Source organism: Ovis aries, chromosome 1 (genome assembly GCF_016772045.2).
Source record: "Ovis aries strain OAR_USU_Benz2616 breed Rambouillet chromosome 1, ARS-UI_Ramb_v3.0, whole genome shotgun sequence".
Lineage (NCBI taxonomy): Eukaryota > Metazoa > Chordata > Mammalia > Artiodactyla > Bovidae > Ovis > Ovis aries.
Window position 1 is genome coordinate 13,798,435 of NC_056054.1, and position 14,800 is coordinate 13,813,234.

Genomic DNA, 14,800 nt, shown 5'->3' on the forward strand with positions numbered 1-14,800 from the left:
ACCGCGGCGGCCGGCCGGGCCTTTCATCCCGACGCGCCGGGAGCCTCCCACCCGGCGGGGCTCGGGCGGAACGCCCCCGCGGGGGCCGGCCTCGCGCCCCCCACCCCGGCCCCGGCCGCGTCCCGGCCGCGCGGGGGGCCCACAGACCCCGGGGGTGGGGGTGGGGGTGGAGGGGGTCGCGGGGGCGGCCGCTCGGGGCCCGAGGAGGCGGCGGGGAGAGGGGCGGGGAGCGGGCCGGGCCTGGCGCTCCTGACGGGAGGAGCCGCCGCCGCCGGCGGGGCGGGCTGAGGGAGGAGCGGAGCCGAGGGGTGGGGAGGCGGAAACGCCAGCGGGACCGGCGGCGGGGCGCGAGCGGGCTGAGGAGCCGAGCGCGAGCGGCAGGCCGGACGAGGCGGGCGCGGAGCGGAGAACCGAGAGCCGGGGGCACCGCCACCACCGCCGCCCTCGGGCCGCACAAAGGGGTCGAGGCTGGGGCTGCCGCCTCAGCGCGCCGGCCTGGAAGCGGCGCCCGCCGGGGCCCCGGGAGAGCGCGGCGCGGGCGGCCATGGCCGGCTACGTGCCGGGTCAGCAGCCGGCCAACCGCAACCAGGAGAAGGAGTTCGTGCAGGCGTACGAGGATGTGCTGGAGCGCTACAAAGGTGCGGCGGCGGCGGGCGGGCGGGCGGCCCGGGCCGGGGACGGGCTGGAGCCGGGGCCCGCGGCAGGTGGGGCGGCGGGCGGGGTGGCGCCCACCCGCGCCGGGGCCGGGCCGGAGCGGCCGTGGGCCGAAGCCGGCTCGTTTCTAGAGTTGAGACGAGCCTCCGAGCCCTCTCCCACCTGGGACGGCGGCTTCACAGCACTAGTTACATTATGAGCCCTGTTATCTGGCCTCTGCTAGAAGGAGGCGAGGCCAGGCGCCGCTTCGGAGACCAAACGCGGCGGGGAGTGCGGGGAGGAGGAGGAGGAGGAGCCGGGGCGGGAGAAGCCACCCGTTCCTGGAGAGGCTCGGACCTCCGCGTGCCCGCCGGGGTCCCTCGCCCCCTTTTGTCTCCTTCGGCCTCCGATCAGTCGCGTGGCAGCGGAGGTTGTGAATCACCTTGGTTCCTTGGGGGTCGGGGTGGGGGGCAGTGGGTGAGCGTCGGGCGGGGTCGGTGAGCGTGCAGGTTTGGTGACGAGGTCGCCTCCCACCCCCAGCCCCTGGGCTTCCAGCCTGATCGAGGCAGGGGTCTACTGGTCTTGGTCCTCCCGACCCCCTAAAAATTTGTCTTGGGAGCTCGGATTTCCAACCCCTGGAAGCTCTCTTGCTAAGCAGTTCTGCAAGTTAATGCCTTGTCCAAAGCCTGGGTGTCTGCAGAGAAAGTTTTGACAGGCCCGGAGGCTGGTGGACCGCGTTTGCCTAACTGCTGGAGGTGCCCTTTAAGTGGAAGCAGGGATTCGTGGCCTCGGTAGGCCCATGCTTTGATTTTTAACATCTAGTTTTGGGATTTTGCTTTGTGTGGCGGTTGTGCTTGCCACAGACATGGAGATTTCCCCAGAAACTACATGGACAGCACTTTCTCCTGTTTTATTCAGCTGGGGCCCTTGTGACTGGGCCTTTAGTTTCTTTTCATCTGAAGGAGAGGAAACTTCAGCCCTTTTGACCGAGTCCAGCATACTTGTTTATGGCAGCCACTCAGTGAAGGGAAACTAATGAAGAAGCTGTAAAACGCTCCATCCCCCCGCCGTGCCATTAGAGCTCTGCTTGGGAATGCAGCAGAGAGAGAGAGAGGTAAAATGCTGAAATGGACCTGTTTAGGAGTTCTACTTGTTCCCTTCTGCATCAGCTCCTGTAAGCTGTCCAGGTTTTCCTGCCTGCAGCAAGTTTTCTGTCAACCCCCTTGTGGTCTTTCTTTTAAGAAATGTGGTTCATTTCAGTGCACAAAGGGATTAGATTGTGCTGCTGAACTTCATTAAAAAAAAAGTGCTGCTAAGTGGATGGTTTCATTAAGTTTCTTTTGCAGGATTTTGGGCAACTCTTGTGCCCCTCTGGGCCTGTCTCTGGCTGCTGTAGCTTTAAAAACCAGCAGAATTAAAACAAAAATAAGTGAAGAAATCCCAGTACTTCAGTGGATCATCTTGCTGGTGGCCTCCAGCTGAAAGGAAGTGCGATTGCTGGCAGGTGAAGCTAGGAAAGAAGGGGGAAGTAGGGTTTGTTCCAGGAGAGGCTCCTGTGTCCAGTCCTTTTAGCTGTTTCACTCAGTTTGGCCTTCCTCTGAAGGACTTTGATCAGGTGTATAGGAATTTGATCCTTCCCAGACACAGATCTCTTTTTTGAGGGGAAGAATGAGTCAAAAATGGTGGGCCAGAGTCAATTAACTTGAGCTATATGAGACTGTTGTGCAGTCTGCTTTATGCTTAAGTGCCAAAGAATTTCTCTCCCTTCTCTGCACCATTCTCACTGGGAAGTCAGGGTGGATTAGCATCCGAACCTTTGTTACTTTGCTGTGTGGAATTCCTGCATTTTCCAGACTTAGAAATCCCCTTATTACCTTATAGAGAACTGTTTGCCTAAGCTGGAATCAGTAGAGTGAGCAGGGGAGGTAGTTTGTGAGGTTAAAGCCAAACATTCTTTTGGAGAGAGTTGGGGAAAGAGATGTTGATGATGATGGGGATCCTAGACACTCATTGTTTGACCCTTAAATGACTTGGATCTCTCTGCTTCTATTAATTTGTAGTCTCCTCACTCTACAAATGAAACAGGATTTTCGTACTCAGGAGAGCTAAAGTTTTCAGTTATATACACTGTCCCAGAAGGGGCAAAGATGAGAAGGGAAGCGATGCATTTGCAGCCTGAGGGGAGTAGGGCAGTATGTGTTGCGGCTGTATTAGGGTTGGTTGTCAAGCATGGGTTTTTCAGAATTGTGCCTGGCAACCATTTGCCTGTGTGTTGGTAGTGAGCATGGTTTTGGCAGGATTGGATGCAGCCTGGAGATAAACACTCTCATCTCCTGAATATCCGAAAGGCTCTTGCAGACCTTGACTGGCCAGCAAACAGGAGGTACTAAGTTTAGTTTAGTACCTAAACTTTGGATCCTACCATTTTACAGTGAGCAGCAACCTGACGGAATCAGGATAGATTCTTCATTCTTCTGATCCTCCAACGAACAATTATTAAATATCTTTTAAAGGTAACATAGTGTTAGCCATGGAGATGCCAGAATTTTGAATGAGATCTGGTTCCTGCCCTTGGTCATTCATATCTAGCAAGGGAAACATACATGCAAGCAGATCGTTGTGATCCTGTGAGCAGTGCTGGAACCGATGTGTGGGTGAAGTGCTGCAGAAGCAGAGGAGAGATGAGTGTCTCCACTTGGGGTTCTCTGGGAGGTCTGAGAAAACTGGTGACATTTGAGTGAGCCTTTAGGATAAATGGGGTTTAGTCTGATGGAGGAGTGTAGGTAGGGGAGAAGGCAGAGGAAATAACACGTGCAAAGGCGTGAAGGTATGAACTGAATGGAGAGGTTTGAGGAATGGGAGTAGTTGAGTGTGACTGAAGGGCTAGAGTTTTGTGGCAGCAGGTGATACTGTAAAGAACTCAGAGTCCAGCATATAAAGATTCTTTTGTGGCTTCATTCCATGGGCATTGGGGGAGTTAGTCATTGAAAGTTAAAAAAAAAAAAAAAAGCAACCGTTTGTAGGCCAATTTTATTGCTTCATAATAGAGGACATACCTGTCCAGTGATTGGAAATTCTTACTGCTGCCTGGAGCACACTTTTCCTTATACCAAAGTGCTTGTGACGCTCATAATCAGATGGTTGCTTGGTAAATATCAAAACAAGAGAGAAATGTTTCATCCAGATGATGATATGGACTGGTCACATGTACACTGAGGTCCTTATGAACACCAATGGGAGCTAAGAAGGAACAGTCAGAGAGGTAGGAGAACCAGAAGCTAATTCTTTTCCTAGTATAGAGACACACTCTATCCTTGGTCACGTATGGACGGAATTTTAGCTTTTAGAGAGGACGTTTACTTCCCTGGTGGCTCAGATGGTAAAGTGTCTGGCTATAATGTGGGAGACCCAGGTTCAATCCCTGGGTCGGGAAGATCTCCTGGAGAAGGAAATGGCAACCCGTTCCAGTATTCTTGCCTGGAAAGCCCCATGGATGAAGAAGCCTGGTAGGCTACAGTCCATGGGGTCGCAAGAGTCAGACATGACTGAGCAGCTTCACTTTTCACTTTCACTTAGAAACAGACACACTCTGGATTTGAGGTGAGTGGTTAAACAAAAAAGGTAATATGTAAGGAGGAATTATACTATGTTTTCACAAAGCCCCAAAGACCGAAGGGCCTTTACATGCTAGGCTGGACTAGAAATAAAAAAGAACGTTTACGTTTCAATATTGGTAACATGGACTATTTGGTATTTAAAAGCTTCAGAGTTCTCAGCAGGTGCCAGGGGTATATGAAGCTAGTTAAGACTGCTTTTTTTAAAAAATCATACCACAGAAAAGAACTTACAGAACTTAGTGCACAGAGAGGAGTGAAGGGTCGGCATACTATTTAACAAATTGAGCAAGGCTTTGTATTTCTTCAGCCCTGCTACTGCTGCTACTGCTAAGTCGCTTCAGTCGTGTCCAACTCTGTGTGACCCCATAGACGGCAGCCCACCAGGCTCCCCCATCCCTGGGATTCTCCCGGCAAGAACCCTGGAGTGGGTTGCCATTTCCTTCTCCAATGCATGAAAGTGAAATGTGAAAGTGAAGTTGCTCAGTCGTGTCCGACTCTTAGCGACCCCGTGGACTGCAGCCCACCAGGCTCCTCCATCCATGGGATTTTCCAGGCAAGAGTACTGGAGTGGGGTGCCATCGCCTTCTCCAGTCCTGGTTTTGCCATTTACCTACACTGTGTGACCATGGAAAAGTTGCTTAACCTCTGAGCTTTGCATTTCTCATCTGTTAAAATGGGGATGACAATACTAACTCCTTGGGATTCATAAGAATATAAATGAGCTATCAACACATATTAGGCCATTAAGGTTCAGTAAAACCTTCATATATATAGTACTTTGTATTTTACAGAGTGGCCTCATATTCATTACCTTATTTGATCTCCATAATATCCTGTAAGGAAAGTATTATACCTGTGGGCAAATTTAGTAATACAGAGTTAAATTATTGTCCACTAGTCAGAGGATCCTGATGGCTCATATGGTAGAGAGAATCTGCCTGCAATGCAGGAGACCCAGGTTTGATCCCTGGGTCAAGAAGATCCCCTGGAGAAGGGAACTGGCTACCCACTCCAGTTTTCTTGCCTGGAGAATTCCATGAACAGAGGAATCTGGCAGAGTGCAGTCAGTGGGATTGCGAAGAGTCAGACACAACTAAGAGGGTTTGAGCAACTTCAGTGAGAGGATCCAGGCTTCTAGATGAAAGTTCCATGCTGCGTGGAAAGGAAGGAAATTCTTCCATTCCTTCCTTTTTCCATGCAGAAGGAAATTTTAAAATCAGAGCAGTGACTTGGTTGAAGTGAGTTAACTGAAAATAGTCGTTACTATCATTGTTTTTTTTTTTAGTTAGATTTTTGTCAAAGTATACATACAGGCTTCAGCAATACATGAACCATGAACTTCCTGATGTTCAAGCTGGTTTTAGAAAAGGCAGAGGAACCAGAGATCAAATTGCCAACATCCGCTGGATCATGGAAAAGCAAGAGAGTTCCAGAAAAACATCTATTTCTGCTTTATTGACTATGCCAAAGCCTTTGACTGTGTGGATCACAAGAAACTGTGGACAATTCTGAAAGAGATGGGAATACCAGACCACCTAACCTGCCTCTTGAGAAATCTGTATGCAGGTCAGGAAGCAACAGTTAGAACTGGGCATGGAACAACAGACTGGTTCCAAATAGGAAAAGGATACATCAAGGCTGTATATTGTCACCCTGCTTATTTAACTTCTATGCGGAGTACATCATGAGAAACGCTGGACTGGAAGAAACACAAGCTGGAATCAAGATTGCCAGGAGAAATATCAATAACCTCAGATATGCAGATGACACCACCCTTATGGCAGACAGTGTAGAGGAGCTAAAAAGCCTCTTGATGAAAGTGAAAGAGGAGAGCAAAACAGTTGGCTTAAAGCTCAACATTCAGAAAACGAAGATCATGGCATCCGGTCCCATCACTTCATGGGAAATAGATGGGGAAACAGTGGAAACAGTGTCAGACTTTATTTTGGGGGGCTCCACAATCACTGTAGATGGTGACTGCAGCCATGATATTAAAAGACACTTACTCCTTGGAAGAAAAATTATGACCAACCTAGATAGCATATTCAAAAGCAGGGACATTACTTTGCCGACTAAGGTCCGTCTAGTCAAGGCTATGGTTTTTCCTGTGGTCATGTATGGATGTGAGAGTTGGACTGTGAAGAAGGCTGAGTGCCGAAGAATTGATGCTTTTGAACTGTGGTGTTGGAGAAGACTCTTGAGAGTCCCTTGGACTGCAAGGAGATCCAACCAGTCCACTCTGAAGGAGATCAGCCTTGGGATTTCTTTGGAAGGGATGATGCTAAAGCCGAAACTCCAGTACTTTGGCCACCTCATGAGAAGAGTTGACTCATTGGAAAAGACTCTGATGCTGGGAGGGATTGGGGGCAGGAGGAGAAGGGGATGACCGAGGATGGGATGGCTGGATGAGTCTGAGTGAACTCTGGGAGTTGGTGATGGACAGGGAGGCCTGGCGTGCTGCGATTCATGGGGTCGCAAAGAGTCAGACACGACTGAGCAACTGAACTGAACTGATACATACAGAAAAATATTTTCACAAACATAAATCATATATACCATCATTCACATCAACAAAAAGAAAATTATCAGCATCCACAACCTCTGTGTACTCTCTTCCAGTCATCCTCTGCCCCCACTATCCTAACTTGTAACATCACAGACTAGTTTTGCCTCTATGTACAGTATGTCTCTGAGAGTGATTAACTGTCATTGTTAATATCATTTATTGTTATCAGTTTTTAGCCCCTGAACTACTGTCACACACTTTATGTGGCCTGCATTTCCAGATCTCTGAGCCGTGAAGGATTTATTTTTCTCTCATTATGGGAGAGGTTTCATGGTATATAAATCACTGAAACAACGTAGTGTGAAGTGATAAAATTTTGTTAACACAGTGGTTGGAAAATACAAGCTTAGGATTTGGTATTGTTTATCTAAGTGACACTGTGAAGCAATCTCTTAGTTAAATGTACACTTGGTTTTTAAGTTCCTTTTTAGAACACAGCCCATGAATTGGAGTGGATAGCTTCTAGACAGAACAATAGAGTAATTGCTGCTTCTGGTCATGGACACTGTTAATTCAGAAAGTGAGTCAAGTCCGTCTGCTGGGAAATCACAAGGTTTGGCCACATTCATGCTGTTGAAATCGTAAATGTGTGCATGTGCTAACAGTGCTTATGAGAGCTGCTGCTTGCTTGCTTGCTTACTGTCTTGGACTTGCTTGGCAAGTGACATCATCCATGCCAGGGAAATACATCAGCTGAGGCCTTATTGTCCTGGTACTTTTCAGTGCCAATTTCAGGTTTTTAAGATCATCGTATAGAGAATACTTCAGAGTGCACATCTGGGAAGAGGATCAAAGTCACAAGTGAACAATTATGGGTTGCACAATGAGTTGGTAGTGTTTTCTCAATGATCCTGAAAACACCCAGGCATTCCTTTTACTAAATAAGGTTGGCACTTTCAGCTTCTGACAATTATATGTTGAGCCATGTTGCGACTAGGTGTGTGGAGTGCTAAAGCTCCTTCCTGTCTTTGCTCCTCATGGTTTTGGCTGGAGTGTAAGCCTCTGTTCTCTCGCTTCTGTCAGGGGCATTTACTGATTTCCAGGCCTGGAGGAACTCTTTCAGACCCATTGGCTTTGTGTGTTTGCAGGGTCTAAGAATGTTTATTCTGACTTTTTTGTTACTTCTAGTAAAATACTATCTTTTTCTTCCAGACCTTCTCAGTTCCTGGAATAAATTACACTAAATTTCTGAGTCTTTGTCTCCAGTTTTTTGGCCTTCCATAATTTGACTTGTTGTGCACAATGAAGTCTCGCCACTGTGATTGCTCTCTGCTTCATTTGGGCAGGTCTCAGTAATCATTCCCTCAGGTCCTCATACCTGCCCCTGTACCTTCCTGTTCTCTCTTCCTGGGATGCCCACTCCCTTTCGCTTTGATTCTTCACATCTTATCTCTCCTTATTAGCGCTGAGCACAAGGCCTGTGCCCTCCATGTGGCTTTCTCCCATTCCTCTATCAGAAATTGATCTCTCCCGTCACTGATCTCCTGGAATGTCTACCTCGTAATTAGTCTTACAACTATATACTGTTTTGTGTTATTCTTGCATTGCCTCATGTCTGTTTGAATTGTTTCCCTAATGAGATTTTATATTCTTACAGAGTAAGGACTTTTCATACTTGTTTTGCATGTGGTCCTTTGGCAGAGAATTTCTCTGAAGAGAAAGGGCAATCTTGGCAGCACTTTCAAGTCATATTTTAAGATAATTTTCTTTTCATATTGTAAAAGTCATATGTGCTTATATGCCTTCTGTGTATGTGTGGAGAATGTGTAAAGGCAGGCCTACCTGCAGATAGATGTGCTCTAGCTGAAGAGAACACAGCTCGCAAGAATAGGCCCCTTTTAGCAGCCTGGGATCTGATACCCTTAGCTTGCCTCTGGCTCCGTAAATTTTGTGTCAGATTGTGAGTCTGCTTTCGTGGGGCCCAAACACTTGTTTTTCTTTCACTTCCAGGACTGCTTCCTTCTGTAGGACTATGTGTCAGTCATCAGGATGTGCCAGTTATCAGGTTGATTTGGGCTGTAGCCTAGGACAAGTTAATTAATTGGTCAGTCAGCATCTTTCTCTTGGGCAAGGGCTTTGCCAGATGTACTGTTGGGTTGCCTCTTACCATTTCACATTTCTCTCATCATTTTTATTCAGAAAGGTAAACAATTCCTTTGTGTGAGTAAAAGAACAAGCTTGCTTAAAGTGTCTGTGAAGTTCAAATGGTTTCAACCTGCAGGAGCATGTTGGATTGAGATATATAGGAAGGGATTTTTTTTTTTTGGGGGGGGGCCCATGTTTTTCAGTGGGTCTTCAACAGTGAATAAGCTCACTTTTGTACACTGCGTTCTACTAGCAGCTATAAACAGATACTCTATTGGGGAGTGTGTTAACTGGAAGATGGGGGCACTTAGAGTTGAAAAGTAACATTGAGATTAGGGGTCGAGGGAAAGAAGGTCCTGAATGTTCATATGGGGAGCCTGAGTTTTATGCAATGGCAGGATTAGTGTAGTGACTGTAAATGATGAATGAGAGTGGAGATTGACTCTCTTGCATGTCACTGTTGCAACTGAGTCAAGAGGTTAGATTAAGGGATATTAAAGAGGGAGGGGCCTGTTTGAGAGACATTCTGGGCAGGGCTTCCCAGGTGGCATTGACAAAAGAGATGTGGGTTTCATCCCTAATTTGGGAAGATCCCCTGGAGAAGGGCATGGCAACCCACTCCTGTATTTTTACCTGGAGAATCACCATGGCAGGCTATAGTCCATAGGGTCGCAAAGAATCCGACATGACTGAAGTGACTTAGATGCACAGGGACCTAAGTTTAGATACTGTACCAACATTGTTAACTCTTCTAGAAGATTTTGTCTTGAAATGAATTAACTATCACTCATTCCAGGGCTATTCCAAAGCAAAATCTTTTTTCTTGTTTAAAAATCTTCTTCTAAAGATTTTACTCCAGCTGAACTTGTTAGATAGGGCTGTGTGTTTGAACGTAGGGCTCAAGATTGGGTTTCTTGGTCATTACGTCTCACTTAAATTAGCAATGCTGAGTGCCCCAGACACTTACTCTTCCCATCCTCTGACAGCCTTCAATGTGTGCTTCCAGGAACACCTGCTGAGAATTGCATAAGAAATCCTCTTAAATCCCTTCTAAAATCTTCCAGTATATCTTAAAGTGCTAATCTCCCAGAGTGTCGGGGGTTGTTTGGAGGATCCATTCATTCATTTAACTAGTGTTTATTTATTGACCACATCGTGTGGCAGTGGGATCTTAGTTCCCCAACTAGGGACTGAACCCACGCCCTGCAGTGGAAGCTCGGAGTCTTAACCTCTGGGCCACCAGGGAAGTTCCAGTAATCATTTAATGAATATCTGCTCCAAACTAGGCAGTAGGCAAAGTGTTGAAGGAACAAACATAATGTCCTTGCGTCTCTTTGACCTTACAGTTTAACAGGGAAGACGTTTTGGTGGACTGACAATGACCTTCCATTGCAGGGAGTGCTGGTGAACATGGGAGTCTAGTGCCATCGTAGTGAAAAGGAGTACCCACGACAGCCAGCGTAGGCAGGGGCCAGGGAAGGCATCCAAGAGGAAGTGGCTGACTTGCCACCTGGAGAATTCAGAACTCTGGGCAGAAAGTTCAGGTGAAGGGCATTCTGGGCAGCATGAACAGGAGGAGGGATGGAGAGCCTTAGGAGAGGAAACACGGGATCTTAGTAAGGGGGAAGTGGAGGATGTGAGGGGAGGAGAAATGAGATGAGGTGGCAAAAGTGGGCAGGCTGGAATGTTGACTGATACTCTTATCATACTGCAGAGAGTTCAGACCTCACCCTACAGGCTTTGGGGAGCCATTGAAGGATCTTAGGCAAGGAAGACTGGGATTGGATTTACACTTTAGAAATACCCCTGCTCTAGCAGAGCTGTGACAGAGGACTGGAGAGGGGCAAGGCTAATGACAGACCAGTTGGGCGGCTGTTAGAGTAGTTTACGAGTGATTAGAGTTTAAACTAAGGTGTGGACATAGCAATGTGGAGTGGACAAATCAAGAAATGTTAAGGGGTAAAATCCATTGGTTTTGCTGACTAACTGGATGTGGTGTGAGAGGGGAGAACCTAGGATGACTTGCAGGTTTCTGCATGGGTGGGTGGTGTCATTCACTAAAATCGGGAGTCTAGGAGGAGGAAGGCTATTTGTGGGGACTGGTGGCAGTGCTGGCGCAGGGGATGGTACTGAGTTCCGCTTTGGTTGTGTTGAAGTTGGGGTTTCTGAGGGGCACCGGCAGAGGTGCCCTGCCGGAGGGCGCCTATAGGATATGGAGCTCAGGAGGGCTCTAGATAGGAGTGGACGGACCAGGAGGTTGCTGAGCGAGTGTGTATACACTGAGAGACAAAAACCCTGGGGAACTCCCAAGGAGAGGGTGGCTTGGGGACCAGAGGAAGAGGATCCCGTGAAGGAAATCGTCCACCGAAAGCGAGTGCCCAGAGACGTAGGACGAAGAGGGGAGACCTGAGTTCAAGAAGGAGGCTGTGTCACACCGTGTCAGATTATTTAGAGGTCAGGCAAGACCTTTCTCCTCTGTTAGAAAGGTCACCTTTTCCTGGAGCATGTTCAATGGCAGTATGGACGGTATAGTCCAGAAAGCAGTGGGTTGGCGAGTGAATGAGAAGTAGGTTTTGAAACCTAGACTTGGATGAAGTAGAGAGGAGGAAGGCCCAGACTAGTTAGAGAGGGATGTAGGGGTGGAGAGCATTTTGCTTGTTAATTGTAACACAGAATTAAACATTAACACAGAATTAAGTTTAAGTGCTGTTTGAAAAGAATCAGCAGAGGAAAGAATAAAATTCAAGGGAGGGAGAGAATAATTGATCAAAGTGTGAGATCCAGAGTCAAAGGAGGAATGTGTCTGATGAGAAAGATAGAGGGAGGAAGCCAAGAACGCAGGTGGTCGAGCTGGTTGATTAGAGGCCAGGGAATTTCTCCTGATGGGTTCTGTTCTCTCTGGAAGTAGGGGGTGAAGTTATCTGCTGAGAGTAGGGGTTGTGCATCTGTATGTGTGTGTGCATGCTTGCCCAGGTGTGTTCATTCTCTCCCTCTAACCCCAGAAGCACTCACCAACCTGAGTCTAGACACTGAGAGAGCAGACAGGTGGATTGATCCGGGATCCAAGTTTTCCAGTGTAGGTTTGATGGAAGAATGAAGGGTCCTTACAGAACGGGGGTGGGGTGGGGTAGGGTAGGGGGCTTCCTTGGAAGCTCAGCTGGTAAAGAATCCGCTTGCAATGCAGGAGACCCTGTTTCGATTCCTAGTTTAGGAAGATCCCCTGGAGAAGGGATAGGTTACCCACTCCAGTATTCTTGGGCTTCCCTGGTGGCTCAGATGGTAAAGAATCTGCTTGCAGTGCAGGAGACCTGGGTGCTGTCCCTGTGTAGGAAAAATCCCCTGTAGGAGGGCACGGCGACCCACTCCAATATTCTTGCCTGGAGAATCCCATGTACAGAGGAGCCTGGCAGACTACAGTCTATGGGGTTGCAAAGGCTTGGGGACAGCTGAGCGACTAAGCACGTATGCACAGAATCAGGGGTCTTTCTAAGAAAATGTAACATCTGCTTGGTTATCGATTGTTTATGTTATTTTCTGACTTTTATTTTGTGCCCCTAGAAAAATTTTAAACTCTTTCGGAACCTTATGTAACTTGTATATTCTTCTGTATCATTTAGTAAAGTACAGGGCAGAAATTGATTTTTCTCTATTTGTTGACTTAATCTGACTTTTGCAGTTAGGAGCATCTTGACTCTTGACAAGGAGAGAGGCTTTTCTCCCCTGTGGTCTTTAATACTCGTCTCACTGTCTGTTGTGGGAGTCCTCACGAGCTAGCCTCGCTTACTCTCCCCAGGGCAGTTGAGCTCAGGAACATTGGTGCTTTCCATGAAGACTGCAGGGTTAGTATTTCCTATTCTGTTTGGACCAGGCTTGTGAAGTCCGGGTCCTTTGCAGGACTAAACAGAGTGGCTATTGTGGAGGACGTAGCCTCCTTTTTGTTGATTTTGGCAGGCAGGCAGCGGATGTGATGGATTTGTTCTCATGACTCAGAACCTCCCCTGCCTTACCTTAGCAGATTCAATATAATCAAAGTGAAGTCGCCCTCAGTCATGTCTGACTCTTTGTGACCACATGGACTGTAGCCTGCCAGGCTCTTCTGTCCATAGGATTTTCCGGGCAAGAATACTGGAGTGGGTTTGCCATTTCCTTCTCCAGGGGATCTTCCCAACATAGGGATCAAACCTGCATCTCCTGCATTGCAGGCAGACGCCATACATCTGAGCCACCAGGGAAGGTTAATATACAATCATCAGGGAAGGTCAATATAATCACAATTTTTCAAATCATGATAGTGTCCTTCAGAGTTTATCTGACCTTTGTATCTACAAAGAGTATTAGTTACCCTTCCCTTTGTCCTCTGCTTGCTTGGGTTTTTTTGCCTTTAGTGTAGAGGGTATTTCCTGGTGTGTTAGGTCCCCTTCAGAATTGACTTAGGTCTTCCCCCTGTGGTATTCTCTGATTTAGTTGTTAACTGGTAGGTTCTCCACAGTGTGACTTGTTTTCTGTTCTTTGTTGTGTAAATTTGGACTCTATATTGGGTGAACTTGATGTGAGTCATCCCTGGGAATGGAAGGTGTGTCTCCACTAATTTGGAGAGTCTTTGATCTCATTTCAGTCCCTGGTTTGGCTGATCCAGTTTCTGAGTCCTGCAGGAGGTGTGTGTATGCGCGCTTATTAGTTCCTTGCCTCTCCTTTCACAAAACGCAGTGGGTGCACTCCAGGGGATGCTGCTTTACGTGTATGATCGCCCTCTGCTAGCCTTGTCATCACCATCAGCCAAAAAATGCCTCTGTTAGGGGCCTCTTTGAATGTAGTGCAGTATCTACCACTGAATAAGTGGAGTTGGTAAACCCTCCATCTGCCCCCCGGGAATGAAAGTATACAGTGGATGTTACAAATGACAGACAATAAAGAACGTATAAGCAGTTGAACACATAATAGATGGTTACTCCTTTTTTAGGTATCATTTTCCCAGTAGAAATTCTCCTAAAAAGGGACCTAGTCCAGAAGGAAAGGGGTTTGACAGAGTCAAGCTTATTTTCTGTTCCAAGCAGAGTGACAGGGAGCTGCTGTCTGTGGCCCTTTGGTGTCAGGCAGTTTCAGTGCCCTTTCCAGTTGTGCAGAACCTTATTTCCATGTTCCCTCTCCATACAGCCAGGTCAGGATCCTAACTGGGCCCCCTGCTCTCTGTGACCTGTGGCTGGAGTGGTAGGCAGGAGACCATCCAGAACACTTGGGTTCCCTGTACAATGGTAACATGAGGCAATTCATCCCAGACCTTCTGCAGACACTCAGTGTCCACACAGAAACCAGAAATGAGCCATGGGGTTGCTGTTGGGTTGGAAAGAAACTGGGCTGGGCTGGGCTTGGGCACCTCTGGGCATCGGAATGTAGGACCCATCCCAGCCTCTGTTGGTTAGTTTCCCAAAAGGAGAACGGACCAGACTAGTTCAGGCGGGGTGCTTTGAGATCCTCACCTCTCCCAGAGGACTGATTCATTGTTTTTATTGTTGTTATTTTTAATTAGTATCACAACACTATTCATGTAGTGCTGCCTTTATTAGGAAGAATGGGTGTCTGTGAGGAGCTGGAATTTCCCTCCACCTGCCTGTGGGAGGGAAAGCTTTAGAGGGAGCATTTGATTCCCATCGGGCAGGCCTCCTCGCTCGCATCATCCTGTGGGCGGCTCCTGGGGTGAGGCAGTGGAGGCCCTGGTATGAACATGCCATTGAGAAAGGATAAGAGGCAGTAGCCGCTGTAGTTGTGGACACAGGCGGTCTGTTAGTAAGTGTGGATGGGCATGGGGGCACTGCCCTGGGGGAGAGGCAGCCTGCCGTCTCTGTTGTTGCTGTTGGCTGCTTCCCTCTGCCTTTGTCTAAAAGCAGAGCCACCCTCTCTG

General features: G+C 47.9%; 1 protein-coding gene across 1 annotated transcript in view; it reads left to right on the top strand.

The window, feature by feature from the left end:
* Positions 1–318: 318 nt before the first annotated feature.
* The window catches only part of MACF1 (microtubule actin crosslinking factor 1), a 326,239-nt gene continuing 311,757 nt past the window's right edge, over positions 319–14,800 (top strand). Inside the window, exon 1 of the mRNA XM_060395413.1 lies at positions 319–638. Within this exon, the coding sequence (XP_060251396.1) occupies positions 545–638 (94 nt within the window). The 5' untranslated portion in view covers positions 319–544. The remainder of the gene's footprint in view (positions 639–14,800) is intronic.